The sequence below is a fragment of the Mytilus galloprovincialis genome, chromosome 12 (assembly GCF_965363235.1).
Source record: "Mytilus galloprovincialis chromosome 12, xbMytGall1.hap1.1, whole genome shotgun sequence".
Classification (NCBI taxonomy): Eukaryota; Metazoa; Mollusca; class Bivalvia; order Mytilida; family Mytilidae; genus Mytilus; species Mytilus galloprovincialis.
In genome coordinates, this window is record NC_134849.1 from 41259040 (window position 1) to 41280138 (window position 21099).

General features: G+C 34.1%; 1 protein-coding gene across 1 annotated transcript; it reads right to left on the reverse strand.

The window, feature by feature from the left end:
* Nucleotides 1-744: 744 nt before the first annotated feature.
* On the reverse strand, nucleotides 745-6560 carry LOC143053606 (neuroligin-4, Y-linked-like). The gene is made up of 3 exons (XM_076226401.1): nucleotides 5994-6560; nucleotides 2552-3639; nucleotides 745-1047 (listed from the first exon to the last, which is right to left on the reverse strand). The coding sequence occupies exons 1-3, from the start codon at nucleotides 6498-6500 to the stop codon at nucleotides 822-824; spliced, it is 1821 nt and encodes a 606-aa protein (XP_076082516.1). The 5' UTR covers nucleotides 6501-6560; the 3' UTR covers nucleotides 745-821.
* Between the last annotated feature and the right edge of the window lie 14539 nt (nucleotides 6561-21099).

Genomic DNA, 21099 nt, shown 5'->3' on the forward strand with positions numbered 1-21099 from the left:
TAGCACAAGAGAGGGCTTGGTTTGGCATGGTTTTTATATGGAGTTCTCTGTCATGGACGCAGATAATCCCCCAAAACAGCCAGCAGATGTCATAGCAATTTCGGACACGTCTAAACAAAGCAGGGTTTATATGTATGACATTATCATGCTGTCTACCTAATATTTATACTATTGTAATATTTGCAACTGAAAGTTTAACAGCACATACCTCAATATGTGGTGGTTGATCGTTATGAAACACCCGTGTCACAAATGACTACTAGTATGTTACAATTGTCGTATTCTTCCTCTTTTCTTAGACTATGACATCACAGACTGAGACTTGACCCCGAATGTCTTCTGTAACCAGGAGCAACTCGACGGGTTTCAATACCGACCAAAATTTCCCCATGTTCCGAAGCAACTAAGATCACCCCTACGCTTTTGTTTGTTCATCTTTTACGATATATTTGTTTTAACTTTTAAGGTGTTGTTTTTGTTTTGTTGACTGTTGTTTGTCTACTGGTTTCTAGGACATACAGTAAATCATTCAAAAAGCTTTAGGTTACTAAGGTACAGAAAGATTAACACAATTAACCAACGAAGATTTTCCATTAAAACCCATATCATGTTCAAATGAACATCAACAACAACTGATGATGTTTTCAAATTGACACGGCTACATTTACACGAACCTTCAAATGATTTAACTGAAATCATTTTAAATAAATATTTCATTTCATTCCAGTAAGAAAGTAACACATCTATGTTAAACATTTAATGTTTTGTCAAGCCAAAACGGTATTGATTAATGAAACTATACCACTATTCTTGAATGTTTGTTAACCAAATACGTTTGACGGTCCAAAGTTAGGTAATACTCCTTGGCTAATAGTACAAGTTTTTGTCATTTTTAGATAGTCCGGTATGTATTTTGTCCAGAAAGCAGTCCGCGTAGGAAGCATGTGTGAATCGGTTTCAATCGTTTCACCAACACGTAGGTAGTGTTCATCTTCGACGTTGTAGGGTAACCACTTCACATCTGGTGATTTTGGTAGATTAGGGTCACTGAAATATAAAATCACCATTTATATTTTGAATTAAGTCTTTATCATTGAGAATTTATCATACAATATCATGTAATTTATATGTTAATCCTTTGCTTTGAAAAAAAAGATGGTTCATTGATTTTTCTAGTGATTTGGGAAAGGGACCAAGGGCCCATGGAAGTGGGAATAAATGTTCGTGAAATGTTGGCTTTGTGGAAAATATATTCTTCCTTTTATAGGAGGGCACAAAGCATCTCCGTTCGCAACTTATAAGGGGAAGAGGGGTCTGGGGACATGCCACCGGAAAATTATATGAGAAATTTGGATAAAAAAATCTGCATTCTGAGAAGGAATAACTGCATGAATTGCTAAAAAGACTAAGGAGATTTGTAAACAAACAGACAACGATACAACAATAGCTAAATGTCGTGTCAAAATACGATTGGGAATTTTAGAGCTAAAAATTGGAAAAAAAACATAAATAAATAAAATACTTTCAATACACACGACACTCAAATACAAAAATGCTGTTGTAGTCATTACAGTTCCGTGGCTTAAATCAGAAACATACAGTTCTATAGGCTTAAATTAGAAATATACAATTATGTAGGCTTAAATCAGAAAGATGCGATTCTATAGTCGATATCAGAAATATAGAGTTCTGTAGGCTTAAATCAGAAATATACAGTTATATAGGCTTAAATTAGAAATATACAATTATGGATGCTTAGATCAGAAATACGTATAAAATGTCGACATACGATGGATCTGAAATCACAAAAGAAACAGTTCAATCAGAGAAAGATGTAGGAGTAACTATAGATTCAAAGCTAAAGTTTGATAAACATATACAGACACAAGTCAACAAAGCAAACCAACTAGTTGGGATTATTAAAAAGAACTTTTAAATATTTAGATTATAAAAGCTTCTGTCTACTATTTAAGGCATTAGCCCGTCCTCATCTAGAATATGCTAGTAGTGTATGGAACCCGCCCAAATAGAAAGATATCGAGACAATTGAAAGCGTCTAACGTAGAGCAACAAAAATGTTACCCAACCTCAAAGATTTGTCATACGGAGAACGATTAAAAATTCTGAAAATTTAGAAGGCTAAGAGGCGACATGATAGAAACATACAAGATAACAACAGGGGTATATGACTCATAAATAATAGAAGGTCTATTCACTCGCAACACCAGCTCGACAACAAGATGCAACTCTATGAAATTGGTAAAAAATAGAAGCAGACTAGACATCAGAAAATACTACTTTACTCACAGAGTAGTGGAAGTATGGAACAGCCTACCAGACATCGTAGTGACCACAAAGAATGTAAAGATTTTTGGAAATCGCCTAGACAAGCATTGGAAAGAACACCCAATGATTTATAACTTTGACACTGAATACACCTATAACACCGGAAGTAGCACAAGTGTAGTTAGTGACGATGAACCAGAGCCAAATATAGTGGAGCAAACTTATATCCTGCGTTTGGAAACACTTAGGTAGGTAGAATACTCACCCAGAATAAGCAAAATTCGAAATATATAACATGAGTTTTTCAGACAGTTGAATTTCTTCAGCTGTAATATTTGTCCTTGACATTGCGAATGGCTTCATCATACTATCAGGAAAACCAAAGAAGTATGGAATTTCATCTGCATGAAGGTTAGGTGGTTTATACTCTAATGGAAGAGTAAATGAAGAGTGTTTTTCAAACCCTAACAAATATGTCTTCTTCTTCCCCTTTTCTCTCTGTGCATGCGCAGTAGCGGTATTTATTATTGGAATATAAAAGCTGTAATCTGTATCCAAATTTAAAAGTTTTGTTTGATATGAATTATTTCCTAATGTTTTGGTCCAGTCACTGTACAAGAAATTCATTATTTTAGCAAGTTCCGGGGAAGTAATATTAAATCTATCCGATAGAATATTCGGAATAACAAATTTCTCCATGACGTCATCGGGAGATATAATCTTCGATATGTGCTTTTTAACATAGGGCAACATCGTTGAACCAGTAACGGCAGTTCCGTCACCGGTCAATGCAACAAATGCCATGTCAATATTGTCGAAAACACTTCCGGTTTGGTCATTGATCAAACAAGACTTCGTAAAAATATCAGGAGCGTATTGTTTAATAAATTCATCATCAGGGGCAGGAACAAACTCAGGTCGAAATAGATTTTCGGATTCCGTCCCTACTCTGGATTTATCAACAATGTCCTGAGCTGGAACGTTTCGCATGCAGGTTAACATGTCACGATCGTTAGCCGTAGGACATTTTAAGTTCTGTGCCATTCTTTTCGTGAAATCAAGCATCTTGTCGCGTGTATTATAACCCCATGCAGACATGGCTACTCCACTCTCGGAAATTGTTCGTGCAAATAGACCCTTGTTACCAGAATACATTGCTTGATAAACGGTACTTCCGCCTCCAGCAGATTCGCCAAACAGTGTTATTCTACTCGAATCACCATGGAAATATTCAATATTTTCGTGTATCCATTTAATGGCAAGTTGTTGATCCCATAAACCTAAATTTCCCAGCGAGTCAGGGTCCTTTGTAGCTAAAAATCCAAATGGACCAAGTCGATAGTTAATCGTTACCTGAAACAAATTATTAGAAATACTGTTTTCAAGTAAAGAATGAATGGATTTATCACGCACTTCAAAATGTTTTCGAGTATATGTATGATACTCGCCATATATAATTAGTAGTACAATTCACTAACACAATGTGTAATGAAGTTATCTTACCGACTATCTTGATATATGGAATTTAAACTAGTGGCATATCAATGTGACTAAGTCGTTAATATTAGTTAGTTCTTGATTTGTGCCGTTATACCACTGTCAAAGGTTAGTGGAGGGATGGAGCCTTCAAACATGTTAACCCCTCAACATACTGTTTGTGTCTGTCCAAAAAATCAGGAGCCGGTAGTTCATAGGTTGTTGTTTGTTCATGTCTGTTATTTAGATTTTCATAAATTGTTTTGTTATAAATTAGGCCGATAGTTTTCTCAATTGAATGTCTCGTATTGCTCATGACAAGCCTTTCATAGTCAAGTATATGGTGTTGGTTTTTCTCATTGTTGAAGGCCTATAATTGCTTACATCCATTTCATTTGAACGCTTGCAGATAGTTGTCTCAATGTCAATCATACCACATCTCCTTTTTCTGTATTGAGGATGGGGGCTTTAATTCGACGAAACAGAAAACAAACGACATTAAAAAAACAAAAACAAAAAACAAATCTAGTGGCTTTGATATAATAGACTAGTATATGATTGCGATTTTGTTGAAATTTGCAATTGCTTCACAAGAACAGGATGTCAGGCTAACAAAATTTCCTATCTTGGCAGTCAATATCAGGTACAAGTTTACTGCTGTGTGCTACATAAAATAACATTTTTTAGTCGAAGAATTTCAAGAATGTCTGTAATGTTTTTTTCAGTCTATGAAGAAACAACACATTTCGAATAGACAGAAAAATCATATTACAGTCATTCCTTATAATTTAATCATAAATTCCAATTAAAGCCGGAGTAAATCACGAGAAAACGTTGAACACGTAATGGTCACATGATAAAATTATGTCTAAGAGCTATTACATGTAGACAGTCTGTTTCCCGGCCGTTATGATTCCGTTATTGAAATTCTTGACAATTTTTAACTGGTACCGTATGAGGACGTTCGACAAACCGGGAACCGACACGTTCAAGTTCAAGGCCATCATCAGCTCATCTATACTATTAAACGAGAAGACCTCATTTTTGGTGTCGCTTCTCCTCCTTTCACAATAAATAAATCATCATGCCTCTGTGTCCTATAGGTAACATGTATAGTCGCATTTGTCATCCATTCTTATGATCATTAAGTTAGGGTTATTTGGGATAAAAAACGAAAAAGAATGTGTCCGGATATTTCCCCGTCATTGGACAAAACTTTAAGTCAGATTAGACTTCCGGTTTGTGTTTTTCTGTACTTCGAACATACAAAGACTATGAAATAAAGTATATGAATTTGCTTTCTGCTATCATTTTGAGTACTAGCATGTATCATCCTTGCTTAACGTGTTTCAGTTTGGGTTATTTTGGGAGGAAAACGAAAATGATTACTATCAATTAGTTTACAGTGGCGGATCCAGAACTTTTCATAAGGGAGGGGGCGCTGACTGACCTAAAAGGGGGGGGGGGGCGTTACTCTCATGCTTCCCCATATAATCAACAATTTTTTTCCAACGAGAGGGGGACAGGGCCCCCAGCCCCCCTGGGATCCGCCTATGGTTTACTATCAACGGCGGTGACTGCGGATATATGTCTATATACATGTACTTACATACATTTACTATGAATTACTGTATTTGTTATAATTTACTATAAATTCCAATGGTTATCTTTGGGGGGGGGGGGACTCTTTACTATTCATGGCGTTCACTGATGTATATATATATATATATATATATATATATATATAAGTACCTTTGACTTTGGATACCTCTCCTGAAATTCTCTGTATTGAGTAATTAAAGTATATATGCATGTTCATAGAGTACAGAAAAACAGAAGGTATAAAAATCGGTATTTGGAAAATAGGAGGAGGGCAAAAAAAATGTGCCCAGTCCCTAAGTACCTTTGAATTTTGATACCTCTCCTGAAATTCTCCAGTCAGTATATTTTTTTTTACAGTTTACATACGCTCTATTTCCCCGCGATTTCGCGGGTGTGTTCTAGTACCGTTAATATTTGTATATTACGAAGGCAACCTGAATGTTTTACGTATGGCACCAACCTATGTTAGACAAAACATTGTCAGCCAATCAGAAAAGAGGGACGAAAGATACCAAAGGGACAGTCAAACTCATAAATCTAAAACAAACTGACAACGCCATGAAGACGCGTTGCATTCAAAATTATATTATATAGCTATTTATAATCAAATCGATGATGTATTTACTTACCACAATAACCTGACCGTAACTAGCCAAATTTTCGGCAGAATAAATACTAGATTGTCCAATCTGGTAGGCTCCTCCATGAATCCATAACATTACTGGTAATCTAGGACCATTCGAATGAATAGGAGCAAATATGTTCAAGGTCAAACAATCCTCAGAAAGAAAATCTCTACCCGGTAACCATAGTGACATAAGGAATTTATTTTGTAAACATCCAGGTCCAAACTTCGTAGCATTAAAAGGTTGTTTAAAATTTGTAGCTGGTCTGGGTTTCCTAAAACGTAAATCCCCAACAGGAGGAACTGCATAGGGTATTCCTAGAAATTTTAATGCACCTCTCGGTTGACCATTGGTAGATCTTGTTATTTCAATAAAACCGTTTATAGTCCCAACACTTGTATTTACTGCAGTATATGCCTCATTTATATAAGTAGTTCCTATAGTTGCACTTGAAATTCCTGAAATAATTTGTGTTAAACCAAACAATACTAAAAAGTTGACCATAACCATCCCGAAATTTAAATCTTATCATAAAACTGAGGCGACTATAACTTTCCAATTTGATTATAGTTCAAGATTTGTACAGATAATTTTACCAGGTGCAAATTATACTTTGATAAGAAATCAATTTAAATTTGAAGTACATGATGTACGCATTATGAGGTTTATAATAAAGGCAACAGTTGTGTATCGGTTCAAAAGTCATAAATTGATTAAGAGAAAATAAATCCGGGTTACAAACTAAAAAACAGAGGGAAACACATCAACTATAAGAAAAAATCAAAGGAACAACCGGAACACCGAAGACTTACGTGCAACCATTGTTCTACATGTTCTATGAAGACATATTATAATCCTGGTACCTTGACCTTTGATAACTATTTAAACCACTGGGTCGATGCCACTGCCGGTGGACGTTTCGTCCCGAGGGTATTACCAGCCCAGTAGTCAACACTCCGGTGTTGACATGAATATCAATAAAGTGGTCATTTTTATGAATTGCCTGTTTACAAACTTTGAATTTTTCGAAAAACTAAGGATTTCTTATCCCAGGCATAGATTACCTTAGCCGTATTAGGCACAACATTTTGGAATTTTGGATCATCATGCTCTTCAACTTTGTACTTGTTTGGCTTTATAAATATTTTGATATGAGCGTCACTGATGAGTCTTATGTAGACGAAACGCTCGTCTGGCGTACTAAATTATAATCCTGGTACCTTTGATAACTATATAGCAATCTTGTGAAAAAGACAACTATCCACAAGAGACCAAAGTGTTTACGTGACCAATTGAGAGCAACGTCAAGTGTTTACAATTCCCCGAACTAAAAGTGTTTATGTTCATACTGTTCGGCAGGGTACAACAAGCAGTTCCTGGTAATGAATAAACATATCGCTTGATAAATTTGATGTAACATCTTTTAAAAGCTTTTCAAGATTTACCGGCACTAGCAACGAATGACATTTTGATGCATAAATAACTGAACGCGTCAGGAGCCAGATAATTATAACAAAAAGAGACTTAAAACGAGATATATCAGTATATTTATAGATTATCGTTGATCATCTCAACGAGATTGATTTTCTCGCTTGAGCTGGTACAGCGAAAGTGAGAAAAGCAATCGAGTTGAGATGACCAATGATAATCTGTTTATCGCTATTTTACCTAAGACGACGTTGTCAATTTCATGTAAATTTCGTTAGCAACACCACGTGGCCTCCTTAGTTTCTAGCGATAATTTTTCTATCTCAAGCCAGAAGTATGATATGAAAATTATCACAAAAAAAGATCAAAGGAAAAATGCACAAAATAGCGATAATATGTCCTATCTTATCTTTTTGATGTTTGTTTGTTTGTGTCTCTTTATATCTTACGTTTTTAGCAAATGTCAATCAATATCATCAAAACTTAAAATGGTTCAAAAATGTTTTTTTTTTTTTTAATTTGGGTACATGTGGTATGATTGTCAATTCAACAACTCAGAGACAGATGACATAACATGAGATCACTGGACAGCCTCCAAAAATGACCAACTCATATCGCATTTTAAATGTAAGACATATCAAACAAAATAACTGAGTTATGGTCAAAACAGTGAAGGAAAAACAAAAATGAAATACACCAAAATAGTGAAAAATATAATAGGGGCATTCAAACTCATAAGTCGAAGAAAATGGGCCGACAACGCCATTGTTAAAAACAAGAAAAAAATATCAACATCAAGAAAAACCAAGTACCCACAAAAAAAAGTTAATAAAGACCGAGTAAAACAAACCAACCAAAAACTGAGGGTGATCACAGGAACTCTGGAAAGGTAAGCAGATATTGCTCCATATGTGACACTCGTCGTGATGCAAGTATAACTATTAGTTGGGTGGGGGTAGGTAAGGTGGGGGTTTCGAGTGCACTTAAACTTGTTAAACCCCACTACATTTGTTATGTGTCTGTCCCGCGCAAGGAGCCTGCAATCAAGTGTATGAGGTTGTTGTTGGTACTTGTCTGTCAAGCATGTTTTTTTCATTAACTGGTTTGTTAAAATTTAGATCGTTAGTTTTCTCAATTGAATTGTTTAACATTTTCAATGTCGGGTCTTTTATAGCTGACTATACGGTATTGGCTTATCTACTTTATGTATGCAATACAGTGACCTATAATTGCTTATATCTTCAACATTTGAACTTTCAGACTGGCGGCTATTATACCTCATTTGCAATCATATCACATCTCTTTATTTTTCTATTTACGCAAGAACAAGACTTATAAGCACACATGTATAATGCATTTTCACAAAGAACAAGTAATTCTGTATCCTTGGGGGACTTTTGCATATATAAAGGACACAAATAACTACGTATAATATAAATTTAGTTGTTATATTTTGCTGTTAATAAAAATCTTGTCTGCCACCCGCATGCACAAGAAAAAGAGAGTTAATATCAGTCCGGATACGGAATCACCCTTTCCGATTCCGGAGTGATACAGATACCAGACTGTGAACTAGCAACCATTATTTACAACGAAATATGTACATAACAGTAATAGTAAAAGTGAGGGGAAAGATACCAGAGGAACATTCAAACTCATAAGACGAAAATAAACTGACACCGACATGGCTAAGAAAAGAAAAAGATCAGCAGACAAACAATAGCACACAAACACAGCATAGAAATCTAAAGACTGAGTAACACGAATCCCACAAAATAACTGTCGGGAGATCTCATTTGCTCTAGTAGGGTAAGCAGATCCTGCCGAAAATGTTGCAATTGGAGTAAGTACACATACGGTAAAAAGAAAAGACATTTTCCATCCAGGTAAAACATTTGACTGTTGCAAACGACTCAAATTATTCCATTGCAGTTACCACCCTCAATACAAGAATCGACTAAGCCAGATAGAGTATGTATACTTAATCATTATATCTCTATCAGGGATTTTATATTAAAAAAACAAGCTTTAATAAATAGGGTTTCTCTCCACTTCCGTGAAAGATTTATTATATGACATTTGTAATTTTTCTGAATATTTATGATCTATTCGACTATTATACTGCATATTATGTATTCTGGCCGATTGAAATTGTAAGGGTTCACACTGTGTAACTAAAGCAGTACGAAATGCATGTACCAATGGGACAGATATAGTACGGTGACCAGACCCAAATTTTTTAGATTTAATCGTCAAACATACTATATGGCTATATTATATATCATTGGATTCGGAAAAATGAGTACTTTTGAAATATCGATGTCGTCAAAAAGAAATGTGGTGACAGTTTTGCATAAAATAAGGTCAAAGATCAAATTCTGTTTTTCTTTTTTCTTCTTCCATACTTTTAAAATTTGAAGATATACACATCAATTAAGTTTAAATTTCAGATACAGACATTTTTACAAATCTATTAACAATGAATTACCTCGAAAATGTAAAACAAAAAGAATTAGGAAATCGATTTATTCTGTAAATTGGCGTTTTTCAAACACTTGATTTATGATACACATATTCTGTTAAAGTTACAGAAGTTATATTGCTGGTTGGCATTCAACGTCAGCAATAAAGGATAACTATTATTATTTTTAACTGAAGCCTAATATCATGAAGGCGTATTTTGCCTAAGCTCATTCATGTAATTCATTAAAACTAAAAAGCACTCAATACCTCGAAAACAGTTGCAATCAAAAATCTAATCAAAGAGATCCACACAACAGAATTATGCCAGAAGTATGTTTTGGTTCATCTATCAAGGAACATGATTTGAAATGTCTACATAATTCTGAACTTTCCAGGAGCAAAGCTCCGGACATGTAGGGTGTTGTTGTGAATAAACACATGACTATTTTACATGGAGATTTTCCTTTCAATGAAAACACAAGATCCTGTAAGAATTCTGCTGACATATGCCCTTTACAATACACGGGGTGTAATGAATCATAATTAACTATCGCCAGTCGTATTGTAAAATTGACGTAATAGGGGGTTTAGCAATGCGTAATGCGGTCCAAATTTTTAGTTTGAAACGAATTACGTAAAACATGTTGTTTCAGTGCCGCCTCACAGAGAGGTAATCTGACTAAACTTACATCTTTACTAGCGGCAAGCTTGACGCGCATTTAAGGAATGACTGTATTATGTTTTCTGTCTATGAAGAAATAACATAAAAAATTTGGTGCACACTGAATAACGCGCGTAGCGGGTTATTTAACAGTGTGCACCACATTTTTTATGTTATTTCGAATAGACAGAAAAAATATTACAGTCATTTCTTATAATTTAAATCTAAGTTCCATTTTAAACCGTAGAAAACCATGAAAAAAACGTTGATGACGTCACGGTCACATGACTAAATTATGTCTATGGGCTCATAACAAAATAACGTCAGCCAAACAGAAGACGCGTTACATCCAAAATTAAATTATTGGATAATAATTATAATGGACAGGTTTTAAAGAGATTTTTCTGATCATAGAGCTTTGAAATTAACTTTCATGTACAAGCAAGGGCTTTATCTTTGGCAATATTATCGAAACTCCAAAAACCACTGAAATAGTCGTGCGTGTCCTTCAAAGTCTGGTAGATAGTTTGTTTGCCTACTCCAAACAGAGACAAAGTTGTGTCGCATCCGGTCGGGCATGTACAACAGTTAGTGAATGGGTGAAAATTTCCGTCCATCCTTTGCACTGCTAATACTCCCCATCTGCACCCACAACTCGCTTGAATGTATCATACATTTATAGTAGTGAACACGAACACACAGAACAAACACATTTGTATTAGAGGTCTGTATGCTTGTTCTTCCGCTCTATCCCATTTCTCTAAACTTCGTGTCAAAGTTTAAGGAATTGAGTATCAGCCTAGGTCTCCTCTTGAGTGCTAAGCAAGATACTACAGCCATTAACAGTGTTGGTATAAATAACTTTGACAATTTCGGAATTTACAAACGTTCTGCCTATGTAAAGCTCACATCAGGTGGAATCATAAGGGATTTGTCAAAGTTTTGCAGTTAGGAATACTTCTCCACTCAATAATCTTATACACTTTGGTGGAAGCTGTAGTCTTTGTGCAGCGTTCCCTTTCGGCAGGCGTTATAGAGTTGTTCATTTCGTAGCGGTCAAAAACATCTGCTACTGTGTGCGCTATAGAAATTCATCGGAACATATGTTTTAAGTCAGCTGCAAGGTCACCGAATGTTTTACCTTTCTTAATATCAATACATTGAACCAATGCCATACCATCTCTGATGCAAGTTGAAAGTGATGGTAGAAGGGTATGGAAAGTGCACAAGAGACTCAGATTCTAATTGCTTCGCCAAATCAGACTTGCATGATTTTCTGATGGCGCCGTCATCTTGAAACTAGAGGCTCTAAAGAGCCTGTGTCGCTCACCTTGGTCTATGTGAATATTAAACAATGGACACAGATGGATTCATGACAAAATTGTGTTTTGGTGATGGTGATGTGTTTGTAGATCTTACTTTACTGGACATTCTTGCTGCTTACAATTATCTCTATCTATAACAGTACTTTCTGTGGAAAATGTTATTGAAAATCTTCAAATTTTAAGAAAATTGTTGAAAAATGACTATGAAGGGCAATAACTCCTTAGGGGGTCAATTGACTATTTTGGTCATACTGACTTATTTTTAGTTCTTACTTTGCTGTACATTATTGCTGTTTACAGTTTATCTCTATCTATAATAATATTCAAGATAATAACAAAAAAACAGCAAAATTTCCTCAAAATTACCAATTTAGGGGCAGCAACCTAACAACCGATTATCCGATTCATCTGAAAATTCCAGGGCAGATAGATCGTGACCTGATCAACAATTTTACTTCCTGTCAGATTTGCTCCTTTGTGGTTTATAGACATATCCTGATTTTTGATCGTAGAAGATGACAAAATGGCGGAACGCAGAGAATTGATACTCAAAATTTGAAATCGATGGTGATCTCTTATCTAGCGGAATAAAACTTTAATATCTATAAATTTGAGAATTTTTATACAGAATGGACATAATATCAATTTTTGATTTTTTTGCGAAGTTTCCCTTTAATGCTTTGGTTTTTGAGTTATAAGCCAAAAACTGCATTTTACCCCCATGTTCTATTTTTAGCCATGACGGCCATCTTGGTTTGTTGGCCGAGTTACCGGACACATTTTTTAACTAGATACCCCAATGATGATTATGGCCAAGTTTGGTTAAATTTGGCCCAGTAGTTTCAGAGATTAAGATTTTTCTAAAAGATTACTAAGATTTACGAAAAATGGTTAAAAATTGACTATAAAGGGCAAAAACTCCTAAAGTGGTCAACTGACCATTTTGGTCATGTTTGACTTATTTGTAGATCTTACTTTGCTGAACATTATTGCTGTTTACAGTTTATCTCTATCTATAATAATATTCAAGATAATAACCAAAAACAGCAAAATTTACTTAAAATTACCATTTCAGGGGCAACAACCCAACAACGGAATGTCCGATTCATCTGAAAATTTCAGGGCACATAGATCTTGACCTGATGAACAATTTTATTGCTGTCAGATTTGCTCTAAATGCTTTGGTTTTTGAGTTATAAGCCAAAAACTGCATTATACCCCTATGTTCTATTTTTAGCCATGGCGGCCATCTTGGTTGGTTGGGCGGGGCACCGGACACATTTTTTAAACTAGATACCCCAATGATGATTAAGGCCAAGTTTGGTTAAATTTGGTCCAGTAGTTTCAGAGGAGAAGATTTTTCTAAAAGATTACTAAGATTTACGAAAAATGGTTAAAAATTGACTATAAAGGGCAATAACTCCTAAAGTGGTCAACTGACCATTTTGGTCATGATGACTTATTTGTAGATCTTACTTTGCTGAACATTATTGCTGTTTACAGTTTATCTCTATCTATAATAATATTCAAGATAATAACCAAAAACAGCAAAATTTCCTTAAAATTACCATTTCAGGGGCAGCAACCCAACAACGAAATGTCCGATTCATTTGAAAACTTCAGGGCAGATAGATCTTGACCTGATGAACAATATTCCCATTGTCAGATTTGCTCTAAATGCTTTGGTTTTTGAGTTATAAGCCAAAAACTGCATTTTACCCCTATGTTCAATTTTTAGCCATGGCGGCCATCTTGGTTGGTTGGGCGGGCACCGGACACATTTTCTAAACTAGATACCCCAATGATGATTGTGGCCAAGTTTGGTTAAATTTGGCCCAGTAGTTTCAGAGGAGAAGATTTTTGTAAAAGTTAACGCAGGACGACTACGGACGACGACGACGGACGACGACGACGGACGACGACGGACGCCGGACGCCAAGTGATGAGAAAAGCTCACTTGGCCTTTCGGCCAGGTGAGCTAAAAAGGGATTTGGAATGGGACCTACAGGGTGCGACAGCACATGTTCTATGGTAACATCATCTCTACATTTTGCCAAAATCAGTGCACGTCTACAAGTTATGGATTTATTTGAGCTAAAAGTATTTCCTCCGAATTATATCTAATGTTTGTTTTTGTGGTCATGTTGTAAAACGTTTTTAGTTTTGACTTTGATATATGACTATAAAGACTCCTTGCCTGGATCTAAAGGAAAGAGCACTAGTGATAAAATTTTTAGACATTTTCAAGCCTTCCTATTCAGCTGTGAGTAAAGAATCTCGAATATCTCGTGTAGCATGCATTCTAGAAGAGATGTTAATAAGACACGGAGGATGGGATTCCACATCAAAGGGATCAGTCATGGATCATTCAGATGATCCACAATGGCAATAACATGTTCATCTCTTTTCATTGCTTTTAGCTTTATTTCCCCTTGTGATAATGCATTATTTGCAGCAATTCCAGCGTTACACGACTAAGAGATTCTAAGAAATGTCTAAAAAGGGTCCATCTAACAAGCGCAGACTTTTGATTTGTTATGCCTACAGTGCCACCTGATCCCCTTGAGGCTTCTAGAACGGTCTTTCTGTTGCCATGTCTTTCCATGAACCGTTGAAATGTCCAGGAGTCTGTTTGAAAGCAAAGTAGCCATCTATTAAATTCTCAGAAAGTTGAAGCATATCGAGTATGTAAACTTGCATACACCTTCAGTAATTGGTACGGTTGGTTACAAAAACATGAGTATACATTTGAGAAGACGATCTCAAGGAAGTTACAAATTTCCCTCTCGTTCTACTCTAACATTTGACAGCTACTGTCTACTGCTTCAAGGAACACATCCTAGTATTTGAATGCAGTTGATACAGCACATTCCCTTTGCTTATATGTATCTATAATAGGCTGTATATGATATTCGACTAGCTCCGTAGTATAAGCGTTAAAACTTATATCTGGCTTAATTATAAATTGCTGAAATAATGCTTCTGATATAAATTAATTTTATATTATTGATTAATAAAGGTATTAAATATCATATAAATGTGAATTATTTTACATTTTGCATTAAAAAAAATTATGAAATTAAATTGAAACGTACTCTATTCAATGCAAAATATTCGTAGTTTTAATCCTTTACATAAACTCTTAAAAAACGGGTTAATATTGCTAAACTTTATTTGAAATCGTTAAAATAAGGTGTAACAACAATGTATATAATAACAGAAATCATATCACGGATGTTATTCTACAACTTAGACCTCAAAACTTTTCTACGTCGATTTTGTGTTCAAGTTAAATAATGTATTTCAAAGCCCATTTTACAAAAATTGCACCGTACGATTTTTTGACGACAAGTCAAAATGTTAAGATTAACCTTTCAACTACCAATACTGTGATTTATAGCCGTATAGTCCGAATGACAATTAAACTCCTTAAAAAAGCGACTTTTCCTTACTCGGTCACCGTACTAATAGGTGTGTGTTAACATACATAATCTTTTCTTTTTATTTTTTTCGTAACTTTGGTGAATAGTTTAAATCGACTGATGTATTGTCCATTCCAATTTTTATAAACTTCAGATTTCACGTCGTGACCATTTATTGGACTTTTTATAAATTCACAATACGGGGGATAACACGTATTCTACATATAGCTCAGTTTCCCTTTCACCTTTGTAGGAGAAGCCGTTTCCAACCATATGTTCCTATGTCGGAAGATGAATAACACTTATGTGTATAATATACAAAACCCTAAGAGTTCAGTAATAGATTTTGACAAGACAAATATATCTACAAATAAAAAGATGTGGTTTGAGTGCCAATGAGACTATTCTCCATCAAAGGTACAATGGATAAACATTTAACAATTATTAATAGGTCAAAGTACGGCATTCAACACGGATCTTTGGCTCACACAGAACAACAAGACATGAAGGATCCACAAATGACTAGACTAGTGTAAAACAGTTTAAACAGGAAAACCAACGGTCATATTTATCTGAAAAACGAGAAACGAGTGAACCAATCAAACAAACGACAACCACTGAATAACAGGCTCCTGACTACATGATAAACATAACATTTCTATTTTTAAATCTATCAGACTTCGAGATATTATTCTATCTCCCGATGAATATGCCAAAAAAGTGGAACATTGAGGGCATGTTGGTGATTCCTATACTTACTAACAAATTAATATCAAATTAAATCATTTATCATGTAATTTATTTTCACCTTCATACAAGTATAATTTATGTAACTGCATGTAATTACTCAGTCAAAATGGGGGAACGAATTATTTTTTAATTCCAAATTAAATTTTTGTCTTTGATACAAATTATTACAAAGCTACCCTTATAATATATTATCGATCTGTTCTGTGTTTAATGATAATCCACGTTTTTTTTGTATTTTACATGGATAAAATCTTTGTCTTTGTACATGGATAAAATCTTTGTCTTTGTACATGGATAAAATTGAATTATCTCCCGTTGAACAGAGAAATCAGAAAAGAAACTATAACATAATGTATAATGGCAAATGATAATATTTATAACATTAAAGTATTGAGATATTTATACATACATTATGAATACAATTGTCAAACACTGTTACAGTAGTGAAATCATCGTATAGAAACATTACTATCTTGTGACAGCTGTGCCTATGAGTCACCGATAAATCAGTCCTGACGATGAAGGGGCCTCGGTGGCAAAGTGGTCAAAGTAGTTACTACTGCAATCACCAGCCAGACAACACTAATGTTGTGAGTTCGAATCCCGCTCGTACAGTTGCATTCTACTCAAATCTTAATTGACTAGGATTGTTAGTTTTCCTAACGAAGGTCGGTGGTTTTCTCCGGTCACTCCGTTTATCCCCACCAATATTCTGGCCGCCATAAAATAGCCTTAACGAGGTGCTTAAAAGTGGCATTTAAACACAAACAATCACCAATCAAATCCACGTTGTATGCCATGTAGTTCTTTGGTAGAATATCTTTTCAACTCTGTTTTTGTATGGTGTTTGCCACATATTTTGTGGAGGCAGATAATTGTTGCATATGCTTATATAATCAATATTTGTAATAACTAACATAATAATTTCATGATATAAAGTATAATAATTTATAATGCATATGTAGTATACAAGTTGCAATTTTGTACAGGTTATAAAAGGTACAAAATATTGTACATGTTATAATTTGTACAATGCCAAAATACAAGTTATAACATGTACAAAAGTACCTCGTACATGTTACAACATGTACAAAATATTGCTTAAAAATGGTTTTAACCTGTAAAAAATTTAAAAATAATTATTAAGCTGAATATACATTCAAGATTGAAATTTATCAAATAATAAAGAACAATAATCAAATGCAAAAGAAGGTGTATTATTTACAGCATGAATAAAAGACTTTATTTTCATATATTTTAGAAACAAGTTTTTAATGTCTGTGTCATTTTGGTCTTTTGTGGATAGCTGTCTCATTGGCAATCATACTACATCTTCTTTTTTATATATTTTTTAATTGTTGCTACAAGACAGAGACATCTGACCCCTTTGAGTTGCACAAAACTTTCATTCTTCTACATTTTCACCTACCACACTTACAACTACTACCTTTCTTACACTAACAATGCACAAAACTTGCCCTCCACTTACTGATATTTGTGGCCCCATCTCAGTCAAACTCATATCACTCATTTGGACTTTAGACACTTTTAAATTTGCATTTGCAAGACATTGAACCTGGTTTCTACTGAAGTATCCCTTTATTTGTCCAACAAAGTCTTTAGTTCCAATTTTATAGCCGCCATGTTTATTCATATTCACTACGCCTGTTATGTTTTTCTCATCGGCAAGGCCCATCTCAATGGACGGCATAGGAATGATAACCTTATCAACTTGGGAGAGAACAGTTAATCTAGATTTGAGATTTTTTCAAGGCATCAGCTTGTACCTGCTGGCTGAAAAGGGCCCTATTTTGTACACGCTTCATGTCAATATTTGAAATTTCAGAAAATACTCTAACTGGTAATTTGACAGCAGGAATATCACCACCAGAAAGCGCCCTCTTTCAATGAAGTGTACCAGTAGATGTCATGCTGATACTTCCTCACCAACCATGCTAGCATCACTGCATTCAATTACTATTGTTTCTGTTTCTAACTCAGTTGTAATCATTGTTGTCTACTGAATTATGAACATTCAAATCACCATCAGTTTCTGTGTTTGTGTCAGTAATAATGTCCGTCTCTGACATTGTTTTGTCAGTTTTAATTTCAGTGTCGGTATTATGTTCTGTCTCTGTAAAAGGGTCTTCACTATCAGTATTATTGGATACAGAACTAGCTTCAAATATTGCTTCTAATATAAAAAAAAAAGAAGATGTGGTATGATTGCCAATGAGACAACTATCCACAAAAGACCAAAATGACACAGACATTGACAACTATAGGTCACCGTACGGCATTCAACAATGAGCGAAGCCCATACCGCAGCTATAAAAGGCCCCGATAAGACAATGTAAAACAATTCAAACGAGCAAACTAACGGCCTTATATATGTAAAAAAAAAATGAACGAAAAACAAATATGTAACACATAAACAAACGACAACCACTGAATTACAGGCTCCTGACTTGGAACTGGCACATACATAAATAATGTGGCAGGGTTAAACATGTTAGCGGGATCCCAACCCTCCCCTAATCTGGGACAGTGGTATAACAGTACAACATAAGAACGAGCTATAAAAATCAGCTGAAAAAGTCTTAACTCATCAGATGGACAAAAATACAAGTGGACGTGGTCCGGTACTTATACATCCCGACACAAAAAGACACAATGAACAGATCTGAGAGTACTCGCAGTTATCTGACAGCTAGTTCAAAGCCACTAACAACTAATAAAAAAATCATGCAACTAAGACTAAGTCTTCTTCTGTCTGAATACCAGCTAAAAATACTAAATAATGTGTGTATTTTAAAAGTCTTTAAGGTGTTAAGTAATTATGAATACTATTTAAATGGTCATTAACTATATAGAAAAGGTATGACACTAACATGAATGTAAAAAAACAATGATGCAAATATAATTGAGGTTAATGGCTTGTGTTGTAATAATAGAAACATTTTTTTTATTTTCCAATTTTGTACAAGTATAAACCATTTTTAAGCAATATTTTGTACATGTTACAACATGTATGAGGCACTTTTGTACATGTTATAACTTGTACTTTTGCATTGTACAAATTATAACATGTACAAATTTTTTGTACATGTTATAACCTGTACAAAATCGCAACTTGTACACGACACATATATTCTAGTATATCACGTAACTATACAATGATTTAATTTCAATCAATGATATTTGTCGTTTATTTGATGAGCTAAAGTGAAATCAAAATGTAATCTTCCGAAAGCACTATAGATTTGAGAAATTCTAAAGCAAATATATCATATACATTTCTATCATTTCACTTTCAAATTATACACTGTCAGATAGGCACAAAACAAAACATAAAACGGAAGATAAGCGTACACCAATTCCAGACGAAATTCTCGAGGTTTTTTTTTATATCCCTTTGAACAGCAAACTTATTATATTTCTGGTCAAATACCCATTGTATTTATTAGTATAAATCAACTCTACATTTAGTCGAATTGACGATAATTTAAACGAAATTTGGGATTTTTGTTTTGGCTGTTGAAATTATGGCCCAGATATTAAGGAATAATAAAAATGTAAAAGGAATAAATATAAAATTAGATGGGAAAAGTCATAGTATCAAGATTTCACAACTAGCAGACGACACAACACTTTTTTGCAAGGATAAAAACGATGTGGTAGCTGCAATGAACGAAATAGAAATTTTTGATTTCTTTTCAGGTTTACTACTAAATAGAAATAAAACAGAGGGAAATTGAAATCTTGTAAAGATAAAATAGTCGGGATTAAGTGGGGAGATAAACCTATTAAAGCTTTAGGGGTGTTTTTCGGGCATGACAAAGAAGAATGCAAAACTTTAAACTGGAATGGTAAACTAGAAAAGATGAATAAATTATTTATGATATGGAAAAAACGAAATCTTTCAATTTTAGGAAAAATCCTAATTATAAAGACTTTAATATTGCCTTTGTTTGCTTTCTTGGGAAGCGTCTGTCTAACTCCAGAAAATGATCTAAAAGAAATAGAAAACAGTAGCTTCAAATATATTTGGGATGGGAAACCAGCCAAGGTTAAAAGAAACATGATAATTGGTCCATATGAGAAGGAGGTTTAAAAATGGTAGACTTTAAAAGTTATTTTGTGGCTTTAAAAGCATCATGGGTAAATAGATTGGTAAATGGTAAACTTGCGACTTGATAGCTTATACCATTTAAATACTTAAATGTTTCAAACAATATTTTGTCAATATTTAATATGAATTTTAGTGATATTAAATCTTTAAGATATCTTAAAGATATTCCTGCGATTTATAAAGAAGTAATACAGTCTTGGAATTTGACTGGCGGGGGGCAAACAAACCAACCAGACACATTTGTCGATATTAGAAAGCAAGTAATATGGGGAAATAAATCTATGAAATTTGGTATTAAATCAATTATATTTGAGAACTGGATTAGGAGTGATATAATTTACATTAATGATATCTTAGATGATAAAATGTCATTATCGGAAATCTACATTCTAAACAAATTAAAGTACAAAATAAACTGGATCGCCGAATTTCAAAAATTAAAAAAATCTATACTGGCAGAATGGATTCAAGTTGTCCAAAAAGAGAATTCTGTCAAAACTACAGTTAATATTCAGAGAAATAAAATCATATGGAAAAATAATTTTATCAAGACTACATAATTAATAAATAAAATGTCATATAACTCTTTGATAAGTATAAAACTAGAGTCGTCAATAGGGATAAACAGATGGCTTAGAATCCTACCAATACAAGAAACTCTTAATATGAATACATTTTACAAATTTATTTTTGAATATATGACTGAAAATAAATTAAAAATATTTAGATGGAAATTATTACATTATATTGTTCCAACTAAAAAACTGTTATTGCAGTGGAAAGTAACTAAGACAGATAAGTGTAATTTTTGTAAGCAGGAAGATTATGCTCACTATTTTCTGAAGTGTAGATATTTGAATAAATTTTGGCAAAAAGTCTATGAATTTTTTCAAAGAAGTAAAATAGATTTTGATATTAAATTGCAACA